A 24,583-nucleotide genomic window follows, 5' to 3' on the forward strand; every position below is an offset into this window, starting at 1 on the left:
CCCTGTCTGGCCATTTTGTATTGTGTCCCCCAGTGCATGCCCTACTTGCACTCTGAGACAAATGCTGATTAAGAGATTGCAAAATCTACAAGAAAGGAATATACCGGGGAAAAAAACAACCTACAGGGGGAGTACTTGTGGCACCTTAGAGACTAACCAATTTATTTGAGCATGAGCTTTCGTGAGCTACAGCTCACTTAATCGGATGCATACTGTGGAAACTGCAGAAGACATTATATACACAGAGACCATGAAACAATGCCTCTCTGTGTATATAATGTCTTCTGCAGTTTCCACAGTATGCATCCGATGAAGTGAGCTGTAGCTCACGAAAGCTCATGCTCAAATAAATTGGTTAGTCTCTAAGGTGCCACAAGTACTCCTTTTCTTTTTGCGAATACAGACTAACACGGCTGTTACTCTGAAACCTACAGGGGGCGTCCTGCTTCTGAACAACAACAATGGATTGTTTGTAAATATATACGGTGCAAACAGGAACCCTGGATTAGGGCTGTCAGTTAACTCATGCGATTAACTAAAAAAAAATGAATCGTGATAAAAAAAATTAACTGCCATTACTCACAGTTTTAATTGCACTATTAAACAATAGAATACCAATTAAAATTTATTAAATATTTTGGATGTTTTTCTACATTTTGTATTCTGTGTTGTAACTGAAATCAAAGCGTATATTATTCTTGATTACATATATTTGCACTGTAAAAGATAAACAAAACAAATAGTATTTTTCAATTCACCTCATACAAGTATTGTTGTGCAATCTCTGTGTGGTGAAAGTACAACTTACAAATGTAGATTTTTGTTGTTGTTACATTTACAGGAGATAATACTGCACTCTTCTTATTTAAAATATCACCAGAAAGTGAGAACAGGCATTTGCATGGCACTTTTGTAGCCAGCATTGTAAGGTATTTACATGCCAGATATGCTAAACATTTGTATGCCCCTTCATGCTTCGGCCATCATTCCAGAGGACATGCTTCCATTCTGATGATGCTTGTTAAAAAAAATAACGTGTTAATTAAATTTGTGACCGAACTCCTTGGGGAGAGAATTCTATGTCCCCTGCTCTGTTTTACCCACATTCTGTCATATATTTCCTGTTATAGCAGTCTCAGGTGATGACCCAGCACATGTTGTTCATTTTAAGAACACTTTCACTGCAGATTTGACAAAACGCAAAGAAGGTACTAATCTGAGATAGCTATAGTACTTGACCCAAGGTTTAAGAATCTGGAGTGCCTTCCAAAATCTGAGAGTGATGAGGTGTGATGCATGCTTTCAAAAATATTAAAAGAGCAACACTCCGATGAGGAAACTACAGAACCCGAACCACCAAAAAAGAAAATCAACCTTCTGCTGGTAGCATCTAACTGAGATGATGAAAATGAACACGCATCGATCTGCACTGCTTTGGACTATTATCGAGCAGAACCCATCATCAGCATGGATGCCTGTCCCCTAGAATGGTGTTTGAAGCATGAAGGGATATATGAATCTTTAGTGGATCTGGAACGTAAATATCTTGCGATGCTGCTACAATGGTGCCATGAGAACACCTGTTCTCAATTTCAGGTGACATTGTAAACAAGAAGTGGGCAGCATTATCTCCTGCAAATGTAAACAAACTTGTTTGTCTGAGTGATTGGCTGAACAAGAAGTAGGACTGAGTGGACTTGCAGGCTCTAAAGCTTCACACTGTTTTATTTTTGAATGTAGTTATTTATTGTACATAATTCTACATTTGTAAGTTCAACTTTCATGATAAAGAGATTGCACTACAGTACTTGTATTAGGTGAATTGAAAAATACTATTTATTTTGTTTTTTTACAGTGTAAGTACTTGTAATAAAAAATAAAGTGAGCACTGTACACTTTGTATTCTGTGTTGTAATTGAAATGAATATATTTGAAAATGTAGAAAACATCCAAAAATATTTAAATAAATGGTATTCTATTATTAACAGTGTGATTAATCACAATTAATTTTTTTAATCGCTTGACAGCCGTACCCTGGATCTTTCACCAAGGAGGCAAACTGAGAGCGTGACTTGTCCCATGAACAAAAGATCACAGCCAAGCCTGGCTGTAAAATGCTGGAAAGACTTTGGGTGTGCATTGCTCTGTAAGACAAGGAAGTATCTAGTTAAGTAACTCTAGGTTCTAGAATGTGTGTTATGATTCTATTTTACATGTAATCATTTTTTCCAATACATCTATGTGTTATCACTTGAATCTCTATACCTATAACTTTTATTTGTTTTCACCATGAACGTATCTAAGTGTTGTGAGTTAGACTTTGGTGTGAGGTGTAACTGGTATGCTGGGGTGCATTGCTTCTTGGAAGCAGCAAATCTGTAACTACTATAAGGCTTAGTCTACACTAGCAACTTATGTCAGTATAACTACGTCGCTCAGAACTGTAGAAAATCCACATCCCTGAGCGACACAGTTATACCAACTTAACTCCTGGTGTAGACAGCTTTATGCTGATGGGAGGGCTTCTCCCATTGACATAGCTACCACCTCTTGGGGACGTGGAATTATCTATGCCAACAGGAGAAGCCCTCCTGTTGGTGTAGTGTAGTGTAGACAAGCCATGAGTGTCAACAGGGGCTGAACACTCTGGGGTGTCTAGACACTCAGAGGGCTCAGGGGTTGGAATGTTCCTAGTACTAATCTGTATAGAGATAGTGGGGCCTGTGTAGGCCTAGAGGGGTGGGCTTGTGTTGTCTGTGGCCAGTGACGCTAGGGAGCTGACCCTCACCAGGCAGTCCAGGACTCCTCATGCTAAGGGCAGGTGGTCGTGAGGTACTTCACAACCCTGGGTACTCTTAGGAAGCGTCACAGACATAACAAGAGAACATTTGTTTATGGACACATTTCAAATTAAATATTTAATTGCCTAAGAAATACTTGTTAACTTTTAAGACTTCTTTATGTCCAACTACACTGTGTCAGCTGGTTCACCCCATCAGTTCATTGTCAATTCCTTGAAGAAATTAATTACATTTGTCAAGCATGATCACCCCTTTGGAAAAGTATGTCTAATTTAATGTGTTTGAACCTTTCCAAGTGTTGCCCTAATGCCTGTCCCTGTTCAGTAACTCTAAAATCTTTCCCAGTCTGAAAGCCAGAGTTACAGGTGTGGAAGTGGAAAAAGGGATAAAGGGATTTGGACGCAGACATCTTAGTTTTCTTAGGAAAAGAGCAAGAGTCAGGCTAACTCTATCTCTAATAACGCAAGACTTTAAGGCAGGGCCTGGGCGAGTGGGAAAAACTGTAAGAGATGCTGCTTTGACCTTGTGTTAGATAAGAAAGGAACACAGACTGTAGCAGGAACTGCTGAGGAAAGTAAGATATCAGGAAGGAATATGTATATTCAAGACATGGCTGTTGATCATTATTGTATGCAACAAAAGGTATGAATGCTTGCCCTGATTATTTATCTGGCGAAGATCTGCCTAAGGATGGGGGACCCCCTCTCCGACAGCAGTCTTCCCTTGCAATTGCTCGTAATAAAAGTGTCTCTGACTTGTTGCTGACAAATGCAGAGTGAGGACTTGTCTTCTTCCACACGGGTCTATGGTACCCTAGGTCTCAATTGATCCCTTTTTAAATTATGGCTGTTATATTAGTTTGCGTCCAGCCTGTGAGTATCTCTTCTGTTGTGAATGAAGGGTCTGATGTGTTTTAGTTTGTTCTCTACTATCATTAGAATTTTGGAAATGAGCAATCTGGTCCTGGGACCTGACTTAATTTGCTCTTTAAACACTGTCCCCTGCTTCCCTTCCCAACCCATTTCTTTGTTAAATTTCCCTAAGCGGGTCGGGAAAAAAAAAAAGAAGGAAAGGAAATGTATCTGTTTCTGGAATGTCGTCTTCATTCTCTTAATTAGGCAATAATGAAAAATCTTTTAAACTTCCCAGAAATATGCAACTTGTCACACATTTCCCCTCAACATCCTTAAAAGGGCTTGTTGCATTTCACAGTCTTCATGGCACTTCGTATTTGTGAAATATTTTTGTGTCTTCAGTTTTTTCTGTCCTCTTTTCATCTGCAATATTGACATTCCTGATCTTTTCTAAATCTCTAAGGCCAGCATCATAAGAAAAATAGATATATTTCTTGTATCTTTTCTCTCTACCGCCCAATTTATTGCTATGTTTCATTAGCCATAAAACACGAGTCTACCTCCAAGCTAACTGTACCAGATTTTTTGGCAATATTATCTGTACTCCTCTGTTTTCTGAATCAGTAATCTTATATCCAAATAGATAAAGGTCCCACCCTCTCACATGCAGGAAAACAGAAGGACAAAGATGATATTGCTATTAGAAGTTAACGTCATGCAAATTTATGAAGCTTTATTTTCAATTCCCACCAACTGAGGCCAAAATCTTGGTTCTGCTAATTATCTGACACCCCTTCATGGCTCACCCGTGCCCCACTGTCTCGAATAACTTTCTCCCAATCAGTCCTCAAATGGGGTTCTTGACTCCCTCTATGGATATCAACTCCCCTCAGGAGCTGACTAATTCCTCAACAGTTTTCTAAATTGTCAGACCTGCTCTTACATCCCCAGTGAAAACTGTCGCCAGCTAAGGTCACTTTGTATGTTCAGGAAGTTGATGTCACACCAGTCATTTTGCAGTACACTGATGCCAGCCATGACTGAAGAGGTCGAAGTCTGAGTGGCATGCTGCACCATGTTGGCACAAGCTGCCATGTATCCCAGAAGTTCAGGCAGTTTCTTGCTGTGGTGGTGGGAAACTGTCTGAGGCCTTGAATGACATTGGTCAGGGGCTGAAACCTCACTTAACAGGTATGCCCTGGCCTGGGTCAAGTCCAATACTGCCCCTATAGACTCTATCCTCTGCACGGGGGACAGAGTGGACTTTGCTTTGTTTAAAAGGAGACCCAGGTTGACGAAGGTGGCTGAGAGGCCGAACGGGAGGACTGTCAATTGGTAGTGGCTGTTGTTCACCATGAACCTGAGGTACTTCCTGAGGGGCTGAGTGATCGCAATATGAAAGTATGTGTCCTACAAGTTGCGGGCGGCATACCAGTCTGCTGGATCCAATGAGCGAATGATGGAGGCCAGAGAGACCATGTGGAACTTGAGTCTCTTAAAAAACTTGTTGAGTTCCTGCAGGTCCAGGATGGGCCAGAGGCCGCCTTTGGCTTTCGGTATTAGGAAATACTGGGATTAAAAACCATCCCCCCTGTGCTCCTGAGGAACCTCCTCCACTGCCTCTAGAGAGAGGAGCGACTGCACCTCCTGCAAAAGGAGTTGCTAGTGAGAAGAATCCCTGAGAAGGGACGGGGGAGGGGGATGGAAGGGCGGGAGGACACAGAATTGGATGGAGTATCCCCTCTCTACCCTGCGGAGCACCCATCAGTCTGAGGTAATAAGGAACCATGCACGGTAGAAAGGGGATAGTCGGGATGAGAAGGTAAGGTGGGGTGGACCCATTTCCAGGTGTGGTACACCGTCCTCAACTATGCCTTCAAAAGGCTGGCTTAGGTCCCAAAGATGGCTTCGGTTGTCCCGAGCTCTGGCCAGAAGGTTGGCGCGGCTTTCTCCTGCCGCTTCTCTTCCACCTTCTGGAGCCATCTTGGCAGTTCTGCTGACCGAACCTCTGAGTGGGTTGCGGCCGGAAGTGTTTCCGCTGAGTGGAAGGTGTGTAGAGTCCCAAGGACCTGAGGGTGGCTCTAGAGTCCTTCAGGCTGTTTAGCTTTTTATCTGTCTTTTCCGAAAACAGTCTCACCTTTGTAAGGCAGTCATGTATGGTCTGTTGGACCTCAAAGGGGAGACCTGAGACCTGGAGCCACGAGCCCCTTCTCATGGCTACACCCCTGGCCATGACTCTAGTGGAAGCGTCTGCCCCATCAAGCGCTGCTTGCAGAGATGCCCTGGAGATAAATCTCCCCTCCTCAAACAAAGCCGAGAGTTCAGCCTAGGAATCCGAGGGAAGTAACTCCGTAAACTTAGCCATTGCCGAGCAGGTATGGTAGGTGTACCTGCTGACAATGGCCTGTTGGTTGGAAAGAGACTACTCACCTTGTGCAGTAACTGAGGTTCTTCGAGATGTGTCCCCATGTGGGTGCTCTACTTTAGGTGTTTGTGTGCCCCTGCACTCGTAGTCGGAGACTTTTAGTAGCAGTGCCCGGTTGGGTAGCACATGCGTGGTCCTTGCCTCGCACTGGTGCAGGCAGTTAACCGACACTGTGCGACCAACCCCCACTCAGTTCCTTCTCTACTGCAGAGACTAATAAGGAAAAAAATGGTTACTTACTTTCTTGTAACTGTTGTTTTTCGAGATGTGTTGTTCACGTCCATTCCACATTAGGTGTGAGCGTGCTGCGTGCACGAGCTTTGGAAACTTTTTCTCTTAGAGGCTCCTGGCGGGCTGGCGGGGCCCCCCGAGTGGTGCCACTGCACCCCGCATATATACCCCCGCTGGCCCGACCCCCTCCAGTTCCTTCTTGCCGGCGACTCCGACAGAGGGGTGGGAGTGGGGGGTGGAATGGATGTGAACAACACATCTCGAAGAAAAACAGTTATGAGAAAGTAAGTAACCGTTTTTTCTTCTTCGACTGCTTGTTCATGTCCATTGCACATTAGGTGAATTACAAGCTTACTTCTGGAGGAGGGTAGGAGTCATGGAACAACTGCTCAGAGGACCGCTCTGCCAACTGCTGCGTCCTCTCTGGCCTGCTGGTTGACCGCATAGTGGGTCGTGAAGGTGTGCACCGAGGACCAGGTAGCTGCTCTGCAGATCTCCTGGATCGGGACCTGTGCCAGGAACGCCATGAAAGTCGCCTGCGCCCTGGTCGAGTGGGCTGTGACCGCTGGGGCCAGAACACCTGCGAGCTCATAGCACGCCCGGATGCAGCTTGTAATCCAAGACGAAATCTGCTGCGCCGACACTGGGAGGCCTTTTAACCTCTCAGCCATAGCAACAAACAGCTGTGCGGATTTGTGAAAGGGCCTGGTGCGCTCCAAATAGAATGACAGCGCTCGACGCGCATCCAGGGTGTGCAAGCTGCAGTGACTTGGGTCCGTATGGGGTTTCGGGAAGAACACCGACTGACAAATGTCCTGGCCCAGATGGAATTGGGACACCACCTTAGGGAGGAACTTGGGGTGCGGCCGGAGCTGCACCTTGTCCTTGTGAAATACTGTGTATGGTGGCTCAGAGGTGAGGGCCCTCAGCTCGGACACCCTTCTGGCCGAGGTAATGGCAACCAGAAACGCCACCTTCCAGGAAAGGTGGAGGAGAGAACAGGTAGCGAGGGGCTCGAAAGGGGGTCCCATGAGTTTAGAAAGGACCAGGTTAAGGTTCCATGGAAGGACTGGAGGGCGGGAGTATGGGAACACCCTCTCCAACCCTTTAAGGAACCACCCCACCATTGGGTGGGAAAACACCGAGACCCCCGAGAACCCCAGACGGAAGGCGGAGATGGCTGCCAGGTGCACTCTGAGTGAGGACGGGGCTAGCCCTTGCTGCTGGAGGTGCAGGAAGTACTCCAGAATGCCTGCACCAGGGTCTGGCCCGGCCGCACCTGTCAGGGTTCACACCAACACGAGAACCTTTTCCACTTGGCCATATAGGCTGCCCTGGTAGAGGGCTTTCTACTGGCAAGCAGAATCTGCTGCACAGGCAGGGAGCACTGGCTCTCCAGGGTGATTAGCCACAGAGCCTCCACGCTGTCAGGTGCAGTGACTGCAGGTCGGGGTGGAGAAGCCGCCCGCCGTCTTGTGTAACAAGGTCCTGGTGTAGGGGCAGGACTACTGGGGCATCCACCGACAGCTCTAGGAGCGATGTGTACCAGTGTTGGCGGGCTTAGGGTAGGGCGATGAGGATCACCACCGCCCTGTCCCTGCGCACCTTGAGCAGGACCTTGTGCATCAAGGGAAGCTTGGTGAAGGCATACATCAAGCCCCCTCTCCACGGGATCACAAACACGTCGGCGACAGAGCCCAGGCTGCGGCCCTGGAATGAGCAGAACCGCGGGCACTGGGCGTTGGCCCTGGTGGCAAACAAATCTACCCGGGGAAACCCCCACCTGCGGAAGAGCGAAAGCACAACGTCCGCCCTGAGTGTCCACTCGTGCATGCGGTACGACCTGCTGCGGGAGTCCGCCAGCTCGTTCCGCACCCCCGGGAGATAGGACGCCTCGAGGTGAATCTCATAGGCTATGCAAAGGTCCCAGAGGATAGCCAGTATATTTTGTACCTCCTCTGAACCATGCTCTGAGATGGAGTTTCTGTGGATGCAGGACACGGTCTGAGTCCTGGGACAGCAGGTGAGACAGAAGTGGGAGTACGATTCATGGATGCATGGTCATGCTGAGGGGGTAAGGATACCATGGTTTGGCGAGACCATGATAGTAGAATTACTGTGGCCCACCCAGCTTGATCTTGTGGATCACTCGGTTCAAGAGAGGAATAGGAGGGAAGGCATAGAGAAAGGGAGCATTCCACTAGAGGAGGAATGCATCGCCTAATGACTGCACACCGAGACCTGCCCTGGAACAAAAATGAGGGTGTTTGGTATTTTGTACAGTTAATAAAAGGTCTACTGTGGGGAACCCCCAGTGTTGAAATACATGCAGGAGTACTGTGTTGTCGAGCTCCCTTCGCAGTCCTGAGAAATTTGTCTGATGAGGCTACCTGCTGTGGTGGTGTGGATATTGTGTCTGATGCACCATCATCAGGGTTTTATGGCTTGCAGGCAGAGGTACTGTGAGTGTGCTCCCCCTTGTCTGTATATATAATACACACAAGCTAAGGCTTCAAATAGCCTTGTCTTTGATGAGTGGCAGGAATTGGGAGCAAACGTTGAGGACAGCTTGAAGTTCCAATAGGTTTATACGTCGAAGGGATTCTGCAGGGGACCAGTGGTCCTATATAGAATGTGGGTGCAGGTGTGCTCCACATCCCAGGAGTAAGGCATTTGTTGTCTGAATGAAGGGTGCCCCCCTGCATACATTGGTCGGTTTTGCCCACCAGAGAAGGGGGTCCTTTATTTTGCCTGATATCGTGGGGTGCTTGTTAATGCTGTGCCTGTGAGGAACAAAGTTGATACGTAGCCTTCCTTGTAGGCAATGGAAGTTTAATCCGGTGTGTCTGACAGCAAATGTTGCGGCTGCCATGTGGTCAAGGAGTTGGGGGTAAATCCTGGCAGATACCTGTGGGCTATTTCATGCAGTGGGTATGAGGCTGGTGAGAATGAGAGAACGTTGTCTCGGTAGTGAAGCTATAGCCTCGATCGAGTTGAGGTGGGCCCCAATGAAGTCCAGCTCTTGCACTGTTGTTAGAGTGTGCTGGTCGGTATTTATTAGGAAGCCCAGACATATGAAGAGGGTTACCACCTCTTTGGTGGCCTGCAACGATGTCTGCTGGGTTGATGCTTTTAGCAGGCAGTTGCTTATAGCATGTAGTGTGACCATCTTGAATCGTTGTGTTTCTGATTAACTTGTTGAATTATCGGAGGTTGAGCATTGGTCTCCATCCACCGGAGTTCTGGTTAGGGGAAATTGATGGTTGGCATGCAGCAACTTGAGAAGTAGATTGTTGTCCCCTCAGGGCTTGTGCCTGCAATCCTGTGAGTCAAATCACCGCTGTTGTTGTGAATACATTGGCTGGTGCTATCACTGGGATGTAAAGTAATTCCTCTGTTTCCTCTTCAGTTTGGGGTTATAGGTTCCCAAGGATTGGAGAGTCGCTCGTGCATCTGTCAGTGCGTGGAGTGAGTCGTCTGTCTTTTTGGTGAATAATTTGGGCTGAAAAGTTTTCCACCATGGATTGCATCTCGTCGGGGAAGCCAGAGAGATAGAGCCATGAGGCCCTTCTCATTACAACCACCATCGACACAGATGTTGCAGCCCTGTCCTCAGGATCAAGTGCTGCGAATTGTTCTCCCTTGTCCTTGGCAATAAAATTAATCAATTTGGACATTTTTGTGTAGTTTGTATAGTTGTATTTTGTTAGTAATGTTGCACAGTTGGCTATGCGGAGGTGAGGGGTAGCCAAGGAGTAAGCTTTATTGCCAAAACTGATCAAGTCTTTTCCCAGTCCTTATCATGAGTTGTGTTTCAGGGCTGTTGTTGCATGGCCCATCGCTGGACTGCATCTATCACTAAGAAATTAGGCACTGGATGAGAAGTCCACGCCCTTTGTTGGTACACACCTCTTGTCAGACCTCCCGTTGGCTGGAGGGGCAGCTGCAGGGGTCCACAGAATGACCCTTACAGGGTCCATCAGTGCCTCATTCATGTGAAGGGCAATTTTTTTTTAACGAAGTGGATTTATGCAAAAAGTCCACTAGCCCATGCTGTGTCATGGGGACCTCCTCAAGGGAGAGGTCCAGAGAGGACCACCCTCTCAAATAAGCCATGGAACAATTTGAAATCATCCCCTATATTAGGGGGAGGAGTCATAAAGGTGTCCTCTGTGGATAATGATGGCGAGTGGGTAGGTGATGTCCCCTGCAGGGGTGGAGGTTCTTCCTCCTCTTCCCCTGGTACCACTGAGGGTGCAGGTACAGAAGCCGTGGCGGGCAGTCCTCCCCTTGTGTGGGGCATATGACCCACGGAGTCCAGTCTGCCCATTGGGATGGGAGCCACATAGGGGTCCCCATACCACTGTAGTTACCCGGGGACAGCATAATATGCCCCAGGAGAGACTCCTGGGTTGACTGACTCCTGATGGATAGGAGCCAATGTGGGAATAGCTCCCTGTTCTTCCTTATCTTCCTCCTTCAAATAAGGAGTGAGACAGTGAGTGATGCTGGGGATGCAGGGAGACTTGGTGCCGAGGGTATCATTCTTGTATTGGTACCGCGAATAGGGGGATCAGGGCAGAGCTGAATACCAGAACCCTCTGTCTGAGGAACTGCTAATGTGCTGGTTTGATTGGCCCCTGGGGCTGCCTCCTCATCAGTGCCAGTGCTGCGGAGGAGAAGGCGGCGCTGCTGGCTGCGCCTCTGTGCGTGTTGGGTGCGCCTTTGAAGAAGCCGCCTTTTGTAGTGGCGCCACGCCACCATTTGTAAATCGCGGTGCGGAGGCACAGGGTTTTGGTTTCCCCTTAGTGCCTGTGTCGGAGCCAGCTCTTGTAGAGAATCTGGCTCTGGCAGTGCCAGGGGTGCTGGGATTTTCCACTACTTTGACTCCCGGTGCTGACAGCACAGCCGGTGCCGGTATTGGATGCCTTCCCGCGGAATGAACAAACATTGCGGTGCAGAGGCACAGGGTTTTGATTTCCCCTCAGTGCCTGCATCGGAGCCTGCTCCTGTAGAATCTCTGGCTCTAGCGGTGCCGTCGGTACCACGGTTTTCCACCACTTCAGCTCCCGGTGCTGACAGCACAGCCGGTGCCGGTATTGGATGCCTGCCCACAGAGTGGCTGTAGATTGTGGCGTGGAGTCATGGGGCTCCAACCTCCCTTCGGTGCCTGCACTAGAGCTGTTCCCCAAAGTCTGTCTGCAGCAGTGCCGGAGCTTTCAGCCACCCGAGCCCCCGGCGCTGATAGCACAGCTGGTGCTATTATTATCCGTGGGACAGCTGTGTGTTTTTTTTTTTGTTTGTTTTTTGTTTATTCCTGCAGTGGGGACCCAGGTGCTTCCTCGAGTGATGCCCGACGGGGCACTCTGATGTGGGGTTGGAGAAAGCACTCCTGTCCGAAGCTGTGACTGGCGAAGTGGTGGACGAGGGGGGTCCCAAGCCTCATGCCCCGATGCAGGTCTGAGAGACCTCTCCACTCCCTGCCTTTCTGTGAGCCTGAGGCAATGCAGCACTTGGTTAGTGCCTGCATTGGAGGCACTAACACACAGGCAGCAAACACACTGACCGCGGCGGTCAGGGACAGGCACTCCGAGCCTGGAGGCAAGGCACTGACAGCCCGGTAAACTGGGCATTCCCGTTGTGGGGGGGGGCTTTCGCCCTCAAAAAGGCTGTTTTTCTGAAGTTCCTGGCTGTGAGGGGTTTTTTGGTTTTTTTTTTTTTAAACCAAGGAGAAAAGAAAGGGGAAACAAACTAAGTAGCTGCTAACAAGGAAACTAAGTAATTGACTGTTACTAATTAACTACAAAGTAGCAAAGTGCTGCTGATTTCTCAGACTCCATAGCCAAGAGAGGTAGAGAAGGAACTGAGTGGGCGTTGGTCGCACAGCATCGGTTAACTGCCTGCAGCAGCACGAGGCAGGGACCACGCATGTGCGACCCAAACTAGCACTGCTACTAAAAGTCTCCAACTGCCATCGCAGAAATGCACGAACACTTAAAGTGGAGCACCCACAGGGATAGCACTCGAAGAAGAATGTGGAGTTGCAGTCCCCTCGGGGCATATACCTTCCACCCAAATAGGTCCAGTTTTTTTGCTTCCCTATTCTTGGGAGAGGGGCCCTGGCAACGCTGCCTCTCGCTGGTTAGCGGTGTCCACCAACAGAGAGTCAGGTTGTGGGTGAGTGTATAGATGTTTGTAACCCTTGGAGGGCACAAAGTACCACCGTTCATTGTGCTTGGCAGCAGGCAGCAGAGAGGCGGAGGTCTGCCACAGGGTCTTGGTCATGTCTGTGACAGTTTTGATTAGTGGTAAGGTGATACCGGAAGGGCCTGAAGTGGCCACAATGTCCACCATAGGGTCTGCATCATCTACAGCTTCCTCCGCCTTAACACCCAGATCTGTGCGACCCAGCGCAGCAACTGCTGCAACACACTCGAGTCTTCCAGAGCTCGGACTATGGCAGTGCCTGCAAGCACCTCCTCTGGGGAAGAGGAGGAGGAGGAGGCCACCAAAGGAGGTGGTTGTTCCCTTCCATCCCCGCCAGAGATATCACTTGAGATGGTGGGAACAGTGGTGGGATGGTCCGGTCTTGGTGCCGTGAAAGGTGCAGGCACGGGCGTCAACGCCGGCCCCCATACCAGTGCCGGCGGCACTGTCTGATGATGTGTCTGCACCGTGGTGGTAATCGACATCAGTGCAGGCAGTGTCGATGATGGTGCCGGTGCCGTAGTTAGTTCCAAGGTGCGGCTGGAGCCATAACCTGAGCTGCTGACACCTCCGGAGTGGATGACTTTATCAAAGGCGGCGCCACAGTTGACGCAGTGGTTGCTGGCATTGACGCTGGAGGTAACTGCTCAGCTGCTGAACGTGGTGGGACAAAGGTTGCAGATGCGACTGAAACAGCACCCGAGCGAGATCCTTGGCTCAGGATCCTTGGGCAGGAGTCCTTACTGGAAAACCTGGGAGGTGGGTGGGCACAGCCTAGCAGGAGGGACCACTGGACCAAGGAACCAAATGAATATGGGAGACAACTAATGAAAAACAGGGATCGGAGTGATGGTCACAGGTTCAAAACAGGGGGCAGGTGCTGCCCCCTGAGTCTCGGAGCCATGGCCTGACTGTGGTGCCACTGATGGCTGGTCTCTGGATCTAGGCAAAGGGGATCGGCCCCTTTTGATCCTCTTCTTCTTCTGCACTGGTGATTGGGACTGGTTCTGAAGGCTGGAGTGTCCCCAAGACACTCCATGACAGTGCCTAAAGTCCTTGGCCACATCTTTCTTTGGCGTCTGGTCTCTCGAAGAGGGCACCGGCACGCTCAGCACCGAAGAAGACGTGCTGGTGGTGGGATCCCTGGCACTGGGGTCTGACTGCAGTAAAAGAGCTGCCTCCAGGAGGAGGATTTTAAACTGCTGCTCTCTCTCTTTCAGGGTTCTTGGTTGGAATTCACAACAGATTTTACAGCGGTCTTTTTTGGTGACCCTCACCCAGACACCATAACCAGGAGGTGTGTGTGGGGGGAGGGGCTGTCATTTTTGGCATGTGCTTCGCGCTGCCCTTGCAGGTCTTGAAGCCCAGGGATTGCGGCATGCCCTGGTTGCAACAAATAAGTGGGGGGGGGGAACCCCCATAAATGAAACTTACAACTGACTAACTAACTATACTAAACTACACAATCTGAATAAACAAAGTGAGTACAACAGGAATCGAACTGCTAAGTCACTTGCCAGAACAAGAGCAAGGGAAGTTCCAGCTACTGTCACTGGCGGTAAGAAGGAACTGAGGGGGTGGCGGGTCGGCAGGACTCTATATTGGGTGCCATGAAGGCACGATTCCAGGTGGCACCCAGGCTGACCCTATGGTTGCTGCTAGGGGAAAAATCTTCTGGCTACTGTGCACATGCGCATTCACACACCTAATTGGAATCAACATGAACAAACACTCGAAGAAGTAGTATCATTTCTGTCACTTCCTTCCCAGGGACAGCTAGGGATGCCAAAGCAAGAAGGGTTGTCTGCAAACCCTCACCATGTATGTTTGATTTGGTTTGATGCCAAGTGAGCTGATCCACTTACTGTTTATGAATACAATCTTTAATTTCTCTCTCTAATTGTACAGTTGGGTTTTTTTTTAAACTATTTCTTTCTGTAGGGTAGATGGGAAAAGTTTCCTGGCGTAATGAAAGTGTATAGTCTTAGTGTATGTGAAAGCTATGGGTGTACCTGGGAGTTTATTACTGTGCCTGTAAGCAAAGCACGTCTATTGGGAAATCTGATTAAAACATAAACAGTAACATTTTCAAAAAGGAGTCTAAGTCCCATTTGTCAAAAGTGACTATGGCTGTGTCTACACTAGACATGTTACCACAGCACAACTACGTCACCGTAGACACTTGCTACAGCAATGGAAGGGGTTTGTCCAGCGGTGTAGTTAATCACCCCCTCAAGAGGCAGTAGTTAAATTGACAGAAACATTCTTCCATTGACCTAGAGGAGTCTACATTAGGCTTTGCAATGGTTTAACTATGTCTCTCGAGTGTGAATTTTTCATACCTCTGAGCTATGTAGATATGTTGACCTAAGTTTTAGGCATAGACCTGGTCTGAGGCACTTAGGAGCATAACTTTGTAATGCAGATCAGGCCTAAGTCTCACTGAAAGTCTTGGGCACTTTTGATAATTTTACCCCAAAGCCTGGGTCAGAGCAGGAAGAATTTTGTTTCTTTTTAAAACAGCTTGGCACCTGGGACTGGAATTGTAAACCAGAAGAAAGTATGATCTTGCTGGATATTTCACTGTTTATTACATTTTGGTTTTGTTTGTTTTATCTTCAAGAATACATTTTCTTCCTTTTTTGTGAAACATGTTATTGCTTCAACAATTTAGTTCTCTCCAGTCATCCAGTTCTCCTCATAAGATAGCAATTTACCTACTTCATGGAGGGTTTAGGAAGTTTAATTAAAGCTTGTCAAATACTCTGAAGACTTCAAGTGCAATGTAAGCAATGAATTCTTATGAAATAGCGAACAAGCACCCTGGCCTATAGCAATGGAAATATCTGACTAGAGCAGCCACAGAAAGGGAGGAATTAACCCTTCGAAAGAAGGGACAATGAGAAACCAGTGTAAAGGTTCGCAAAAAGAAAAGGAGTACTTGTGGCACCTTAGAGACTAACCAATTTATTTGGGGACAAGCTTTCGTGAGCTACAGCTCACTTCATCGGATGAAACTTCATTTAAAGTACATTTGATGAAAGATAAATGTATGATTGGGAGGGGCATGGGTTTGGGATAGCAGTTTAGTCTGGTACCAATTATAGAATGAGAGTACATAAGATTAGAAATGATCTTTCTAAAATGCATTATTATGCCTGCATGTAGTGAATTACAGGATCAGGTCAAAGCTTAAAACTATACACAGACAGTGAAGCATCTACTACCAAACATGAATTATTTCCCCCAATATTGGCTAACACCACTGGAGTTTGCATTAAGACAAGTGTTCATTTCTAGAACTATTAATCAAATAGTGCAAAGGAGAAGATACCCTATGTCACTGGTGCAATATTAGCACAAATAGTGTGGGGAAAATAAAAATGGTAGTATTCTAGCACTGGAATAGCCTCTACTCACTTCATAGCCATTGGGTAATATTGAGACCCCAGAAGTGTGAAGCTATGGGGGTACATTGTGGTAAAGTGGTGAGCATCAATTAAGAATGACAGGGATTCAGAGTAACTAGCAAGGATTTTCAGAATCTAGATAGTTTTGTGCATTTTTGGAGCTACTGCCCAGAGGAAGAGATTCAGAGTAGTAGGACATTAGGGCAATGGTAATACCTTGCAACAGCTTATTAACAAGTTTCCAGTTTAAGTCTATTCACAAGCAAGCACCTGAAACCGCAAAGACTTATACTGAACTTGATGCACTATTAATAATGGGACTATTCATGGTGATAAAGTTAACCATAAACATAAGTTATCTGTCAAAGTTTTTATACTTTGCCCTCCACTATAGTATCTGAGTGCTTACAGGTCCCAGAATCTTTAAATAATGTAAAAGAAGTAAATATTTGTAAGTATGAGAGCTGGTTGATAAACTGAGAAAAAATATCAAGAATTTTTTTTTTAAAAACATCATTGGAATTTTTTAAAAAATCAAAACATTATGAGTGGCTTTATAGTTCATTAAAAATCCAGAAAAAAATCATGAAAACTGTCACATTTTTTTGTTAAAAATGTTCAAAATGTAATCAAAATTTTGAATAATTTCTGCCAGCTCTAATAAATATTGTTGAATGATGCCGGTTTGTCTCAGTTTAGCCACATGCAATGATTTACCTTTCACAAACAACAGGCCTGGATTCATTCTGGACGGGGCCCAATGAGGAACATGGCTGCCGAGGGGGAGGTGCTATAGGAATACTGGAATCCAAAGAACTTGTTTTCCGATGCAGAGTCTCCTGTGCTAGTGCTGCTGCAGAGACTTCATTGTCCACAGGACAGGATCCAGCTCTGCCATGGCTGACAGCTGATGGAACCTCAGGCCCTACTGCGCCCTGCAGGGCCATCTCTGCGGCTGCTTGCTCAACCTCCAGAGTTGGCGATGATGGAGGTGACACTCGGGGCTTGCGTTTGGTAGATGCTCCAGAAAGCAACTTGAGCAAACCTTTTTTTTCTTTCTGTTAAGCAAAAATAAAGAGTGTAAATTAAAGTCATTTTAAAACAAGAGATATTTGGCAGACAATGAAGAGCTGAAATACATTTTTTTAAAATACATGGTCACTTTGATCTCAGAGGACTGCGTTAACAAGGACAGATACTTTGAGACCTCCACAAAGTAATCATTTTGATTAAGTCTAGCAAACTAAGTAGTGTTATAAATTATTTCCATTAAATAAATGCCCTTGGCTGCAAAAGTTATTAGAGAAAGAAATGTCTTTCTCTAATTTCTGCTGTAAGAATACAGTACTGTTTTTTTAGTAACCAAAAAAGAAAAACACTTCTGCTGCAAAGGAACGTATGCACCTTCCTTCACTCAAGCAGGACCACAAATGGGCTAAACTCCTTCACTTATCTGAAAAAATGAACCCAGCCAAGTGATTGCCTTAAATGCCAACCACTATGCTTCAAAAGAGAGTTTACAGGGTGGAGAAGCCAGCTGAGGGCTCTTTAAGAGATAGCCCTTAGAGACTGAGAGTTTTGGTCAGAGGGGAGGATCCTGGGAAAGAGGAGAGATTCCTCTGATACCGAGCAGGGAGGATAATCTGCACCACAGCCTGTGGTTTGGACGAGTGCCTCCAATTTTTCCTCCCTTATTCCCCACAAAGGAGATCTTGAATGGTTAGCAGAATTTTGCCAGGAGGGGAATTGTTTGTGTTTTGTGTCCTTGTTACAAGGGAGAATTGTAACCATTCTTTTTACCTGCTCAGACAGAAACCCCTGAAGACTACAGAATCATAGAAATGTAGGGCTAGAAAGGATCTCAAGAAGTCATCAAGTGCAGCTTCTTGCACTGAGGCAGGGCCAAGTAAACCTAGACCATCCCTGACAGGTGTTTGTCCAATCAGTTCTTACAGAATCTCCAATTATGGGGAATCCACAACCTCCCTTGGCAGTCTGTTCTAGATCTTAACTACCCTTAGAGTTAGAAAGTTTTCCTAAAATCTAACCTAAATCTCTCTTGCTGTAGATTAAGACCATTACTTCAGGTCCTATGTTCAATGGACATGGAAAACAATTGATTACTATCCTCTTTATAACAACCCTTAATATATCTGAAGACTAACAGGTCCCCCCTCAGTCTTCTTTTCCACAAAAATAAACATGCCCCTTTTTTTAAACTTTCTTGATTGGTCAGGTTTTCTAAACCTTTTCTCATATTGTTACTCTCCTCTGGACTCTCTCCAATTTGTCCACATCTTTCCTAAGTGTGCCACTCAGAACTGGACACAGTACTCCAGCTGAGGTTTACCAGGGCCAAGCAAAGCAAGACAATTACCTCCCATGTCTTAAATACGACACTCCGGTTACTGGACCAACTTCTGTTGGTGAGAGAGACAAGCTCTTGAGCTTACACAGAGCTCTTCTTCAGGTCTGGGACACTAAGTCAAAATGTCATTGCTAAATACAAGGTTTGAACAGACTGTTTAGCATTTGTAATAAACACAACACGGCTACAACAACACTTTATACAGCACTCTTGTTAATGCACACCAGAACGAAGTTAGCCATTTTTGCAACTACATGGCATTGTAGACTCATTCAATTTGTGATCCACTATAACCCCCAGAGCCTTTTCAGCACTGATTTGTTCAAACCGCTTTTGCATTTCTTCCTTTTTTAAAGAGTCTGGCAGTGATCTTCTTACATAAACCCTTTGACTGAATAAGTTTAGGTATGTATGAGAGAACTCCCAAAACAGTAGATGCTCAATAAAACTTCAGTCTAAAAGACGTTTCAGCCTAATCTCAGTTGGCTGCAAATGAAGTAATTACATGAATGCACAGTACCGGGTACCTCAATTTAAAGGTGAACAATAAAAATGATTAAGAGTAGCAGAGATTAGCCTGTGGGGAAATATTACAATAACTACTTATGTATAGCTTGACAAAGCAGTGACTGTGAGGGAAAAGTTACAAGACAAGTGTCTACAAGTGTTTAACCTAGGAGTTAAAGAAAGTGGTCAAAAGGGGTATAAACTACAAATAATATACTACAGTTAAAAACCAAAGGAAAATGTAGTATATTTTTCCTCAAATGCAGCCTAATAGCAAGATCAAATAGGCAGGAAGAACCACTCCCATGGAGAAAGGTGAAAGCTTGAGTTTAAAATTGAAAGTGGTGCTGGAGAACACTGCAAGGAGCAAATTGTGCACGGGGAAGAAAATGGATTAATTGAGACTCTACTAAACACAGAATCTGGAAGAGAGCTGTGCTTCTACAACTGACATTTTAGTTCACTATCTTTTTCTTGTTCAACGGAAATATCCTGAAATTAAACTTTTCATAAATGTCAATTTTCTCATTTAAGGTACTAACATAATGAGGGAAATGATCTTTATTTTTTTTTGCCATAAAATATTAAACTCTTTCTGACTTATTTTTTTAAGGAAATTGTACACACTAAATACATATTGATTTTCATTAAATATTAACTTTATTTTATTAGACTAAATAATTTATGTTCTCATAAATTCGTGTTTACAGGCTCACCTATCAACTTACAGAGGCCCACTGATTAGAGCTGCTGACCATGCAAGAGTCCCCTGAAGCATCCAGGAATCAGGTTACAGCTCCAGAAAGAAACACATGAAATATAAAGAATTCCAACAACAGAGCAACTGATCCCTCTGATCTGCAGCAATTCTCTTTCCTAATCCTGCTGGACTCTGTATCCTACTCTTTATCCCATCACACCTCTGCTCCAATATGCACCCACCACCCTAAATTATTCTCACAAGTATGGACTTGCCCTAACATACAGCTATTCAAATGAATGCCCAACTTGCTCAATCTTCCATAAAAGCCCACTGTATGTTACTGTTAAATCATACGAAGACATGAATGTAAGTCTATTTAAAAAGTTCACGTGATACAAGTGAGACACTGCCTGGGATGCAAATATAATGCCATGCCCACCTTGTTATCCTTGTCTGGTTTACTGACTGCAGTATTCCCACCAGCTGCTAAAGCATTTTCAGGAGAAGCAGGAGCCCCAGGGTGAACACTCACAGCTCTCCCACTCATGTCTCCATCTAAAGATGCAGAGGTGATGCTGGAAGAGTTTAAAGAAGCTGCTGCACAAGCTAGTGGAACATTTGATCGGTTGATATTCACAGGAGTGACGTAAGCAGCAGCATTTGAAAGCTGAGGCTGGAGCTGCTGGGAAACAACAGAATGGTGGGGGATGATCACAGCTGCAGGAATAAGGCATGCTGAACTTTGAGCCTGTATCGGCATCACTGCTGCTGTAGGTCTTTCTTGGCTGTGTACTGCAACGAAGATAAGGGGAGGAAATGTGAAAGGAAGTATCATTATCAAAGACATATACACATTGAGACATTAGTCACAGTGATATAACAACTTATTAAAAAAAAACTTCCCTCCCACCATCACCCCTCCAGTCATGAAAACTGTAATAGTATATGTGGGTGTTATGACACAGCATCTCAACATTAGATTTACCAAACCAGAACAGAGAAAAAAAATTACCTGTACTGAGACTGTTGTTCTTAAAGACGTGGGTGCAGATATATATTCCACTCACGTGTGTATGGGCCCAGCATATCAAAGCCTGAGAGCTTTGCCTAGAAGTAATCGTCAGGGCAGCACACGTGCCTTCTGGTGCCTCTTGGCACCTCCCATCGCTATATAAGGTCAGCGCCACCCTGACCCCCTCAGTTCTTTTGCACCAAAATCCCAGACACGAGATTCCAACACAGAAGGGAGAGAGGGTGGGTCATGGAATACGTTTGCACACACATCTCAAAGAACAACAGTTATAGTACAGGTAAGTAAGTGCTTTTTCTTCTTCAAGTGGTTGATGATGTGTATTCCACTCAGGTGACTCTCAAGCAGAAACACCAGGAGGTGGGGTTTGGAGTGTACTTAAAAATGACTGTAGAACTGCTTTTCCAAACCTTGCACCTGATCTAGACGCAGTTATAATAGCACAGTGTGTGATGAAAGTATGCAGTGAAGACCAGGTGGCAGCCCTGAAAAGTCCAATACAGATGTGTCATTGAGAAATGCAACTGAAGTTGCTTTGGCTCTGCTCGAATGAGCCACAGGTCTCTGTGATGGTGTGGCCTGAGCTACCCCACAGGCCACTGTAAATGCAAGAAATAATCCACCTGGAGATCATCTATGCAGAAATCACTTAACCTCTCATCCAATCCACACAGGACACAAAAAGATGAGGTGATGGACTGAATGGTTTAGTCCTCTACACACAGAACTCCAAGGATCATCTCACATCCAGCAAATGAAGATGCTGTTCATCTGCATTTGAATGAGGCTTAGGAAAAAAATATAGGTAAGTATATTTGCTTAAGGTAAAATAGTGAAACCACTTTAGACAAAAATTTGGGGTATGGTCTTAAGGCTAACTTGTCTTTGAAAAACTGTGTATAGGGCAGCCCTGCCGTTGGGGTCTGCAGTTCACTTACTCTCCTTGTGGATGTTGTGGCAATAAGAAAGTCTGCCTTTTGACAAAGGAAGGAGAGAGAACAAGTTGCTAAAGGCTCAGACGGAGGTCCCATGAGGGAAGCCAGCACAGCGGTAAGCTCCCACAAGGGAACCATTTCTTTACAGGTGGGAAAAGATAGACAACTCCTTTTAGAAATCTAACTACCAGGGAAAGATAAAAAGTTGAATTCCCTTGGATTGAAGGGTGGAATGCAAAACCACCGCTAAGTGGACCTTCACTGAGCTGACAGACAGACTTGAGGACTTAAGATGTAACAAGTAATTCAAAATGAATGTGGGCTAGCATCGGCTGGACTCCTTGAGCTAGTGCTCAAACTGAAAATGCTTCCGCTTGGAAAATAGGTAGATCTAGTAGAGGGTTTTCTATTATTAAGCAGAACTCATTGAACTGGGTCTGAACGTCTTCCTTCCTTCTCATCTAACCATACAGCATCCAAGAGGATGCATCAGTAAGTCAGGAAGAAGGGGAAGAGACCTGGGAGACTGAACAGATAGACTTTTAAGGTCAGAAAACCAACATTGTCTTGGCCAAGCTGGTGCAACAAGAATCAGGTTGGTATGATCTAGCTTCAGTCTGAGAATTACTTGAGAGATGAGAGGGACTGGGAGGGAAGCATACATCAAGGCTGATCTCCAATTCCAATCACAGATGTCAGTTAAAGATCTTGGATTGAGACTTGATCTGGAACAAAACTGATGGCACTTCTTGTTGTCCCTTGTAGCAAATAGATCAGACAGACAGAAAGTCCCATTCTCTGAAGATGCAGCTCCAAATGCTGCTCTTCAGAGACCACTTATGATTCTGGGAGAAATTCCTGCTGAGGTGATCAGCCAACTGATTCTGAGCCCCCAGTAAGTGTGTGGCTGGATAAGTGATGCCTTCTTTGATACAAAAGAGTCAAAACTATATTGCTTCCTAACAGTGCTGGTTGAAGCAGGCTCCTCCCTGCTTGTTCACATAATACATTGTGGTGGTATTGTCCATAAGCAGGTGAACCACTGTGCCCTTGATCTGAGCTCGAAAAGGTCCAGTATGCATTGTAAATTGCTCAAACTCCAGGATGTTTATATGAAGGGAGCTTCCTATTTTGACAACAAACCCTAACCTTTCAAAGTCTCTCGATGTGCTCCCCAACCTACTGTGGAGCCATGAGTAACTACAGTCCTGGTCAGTGCAGGCTGGGCAAATGAAACACCTTCATATGCATTGATGTGATGTGCTCACCACTCTAGGGATTCGACGAGCGCCAGTGGCACTCAGACAGGCTTGTCCAACAACTGACAACATGGGAAACAGACTAACTTCAGCAAGTATTGAAGAGAATGAAGATGCAATCTCACATGTTGGACTACTGCAGCCATATGATCTAGTAACAACAGACAAACACGAACTGTAGTTGAAGCATGAGACCAGAGGGACAGACACAGGTGACGAATTGTCTGAAAACAATAATTTGGTAGAAAAGTCCTTAAATTCAGAGTCCAGTAGGGTCTCAGTGAACTCGACTATTTCTGCTGGAATTAATACTGACTTCCTTTTGTTCAAAATCAACCCCAGTAAATCAAAGAGATGAAGTGTGAACTGGGCAGGAATGAGGACTAATGCAGTGTTCCAGGCCTCAGCTAGGCTATGCCTACTGTGAGGAGAGGCAGAGGCAAACCTTCAATTTTTAAACTTTACAAAGGAAAACCCAGAAATTGGTTAAGAACATAAATAATATGAAGTAACATCAAATACTTACTTATGAGAATAATAAACTGTAAATTACCAACACAATAAAATAAATTTGTCAATACCATGCTGTGTCCCCCGAGAAGGAATTGTCTACTTCTCTCCCTGGCTGCAAAGTCTGAATTCACCTCTCGTGTCCCAACTTCACCTCTCTCCAGCCTGGCAATGCTTCTTCATTTGACACTACAAAGAGCCAGACCACTTTCCAACAGGTTCACCTGTGAATGAGAGTTCTTCACCTGGACCTACCCATTGACCTACTGCACCCAAACTGCATTCCCTCTGTTAGCGTCCCAGTGGTCAATCTCACTGTTCATACACCCTGGGCCCCTTGTCGCCCGGCTTCTTGGTCCTGGCCCTTCCAGGTCCTGCTTCCTCTAACACAGCTTCCTCTGGCAAATCCCCTTTTTACCCAGCGCTGCTCTCTTTTAGCCTCCTTCTTCTTTAATTGCCTTTCAGCTGCTTCTATGGCACTTCCTGAGCCTCCTCCCCAGCTTGAGCTGCCATCTCATTGGCTGTCTCTCTTGCCAGAACAGAATTTTATGCTGCTGCATCATAGCTGCAGGCCCTAATACTACCCATCTTGGTTGAAACTGGAGCAGGTGCTAGTGCTAGAGCCAGGGTTACTACACTTGCGCTTCAGACTTGTGCCTCAGTAACCAATCATCCAGGTAAGGAAAGACATGAATTCCCATCCTTCTGAGATAGGCTGCCACTACTGTCATGCATTTGATGAACACACGTGGGGCTGATGATAGGCCAAAGGGAAGAACTGTGTATTGATAATATTGACATGCTACTACAAATCTCAGAAACTTCCTGTTCCTTGGGAAAACTGCCACATGAAAGTAGGCAACCTAAAGACTGATGGCAGCAAACCAGTCATGTGCTAATGTGGGGACAATTATAGCCAAGGTTACCACATGGAATCTGATATCTGATGTATGTGTTGAGGCCTTGAAGATCCAGAATAAGTCTCACCTCTCCCTTTGACTTAGGGATCTAGAAGTAATGAGAATAGAAGCCCTTTCCCTGATTCTGAAGGGGAACTTCCTCTATAGCTTGTGAAACAAAGAGTCTGGATCTGCAGAAGGAGCAGTGACTTATAAGAGGGGTCTCTGAAAAAAAGATGGGGTAGGGTGGTGGGAGGTGGGGATAGACAAAAATTGGATGGCATAACCCAATCCAAAGTGTTTAAGACCCACTTGTACGTGGTTATTGGTTCCCAAGCACTGTAGGAGTGGGAGAGCCTGCCCCAAAATGGAGGAAATATCATGGGGATAATCACAACAGGAATGCTGTCCTCAACAGGAGAGTCAAGTTGATTGCATGCCCAA

The 24,583-nt window shown here is 45.8% G+C and overlaps 1 protein-coding gene across 1 annotated transcript in view; it reads right to left on the bottom strand.

Annotated features, from left to right (window-relative positions):
• SH3RF1 (SH3 domain containing ring finger 1) overlaps positions 1-24,583 on the bottom strand; it is a 154,052-nt gene that overhangs the window by 6,975 nt on the left and 122,494 nt on the right. Inside the window, exons 10-11 of the mRNA XM_037897508.2 lie at positions 19,946-20,298; positions 16,646-16,986 (exon numbers count right to left, since the gene is read on the bottom strand). Of these exons, the coding sequence (XP_037753436.1) occupies positions 16,646-16,986; positions 19,946-20,298 (694 nt within the window). The remainder of the gene's footprint in view (positions 1-16,645; positions 16,987-19,945; positions 20,299-24,583) is intronic.

This window comes from Chelonia mydas, chromosome 4 (genome assembly GCF_015237465.2).
Source record: "Chelonia mydas isolate rCheMyd1 chromosome 4, rCheMyd1.pri.v2, whole genome shotgun sequence".
Lineage (NCBI taxonomy): Eukaryota > Metazoa > Chordata > Testudines > Cheloniidae > Chelonia > Chelonia mydas.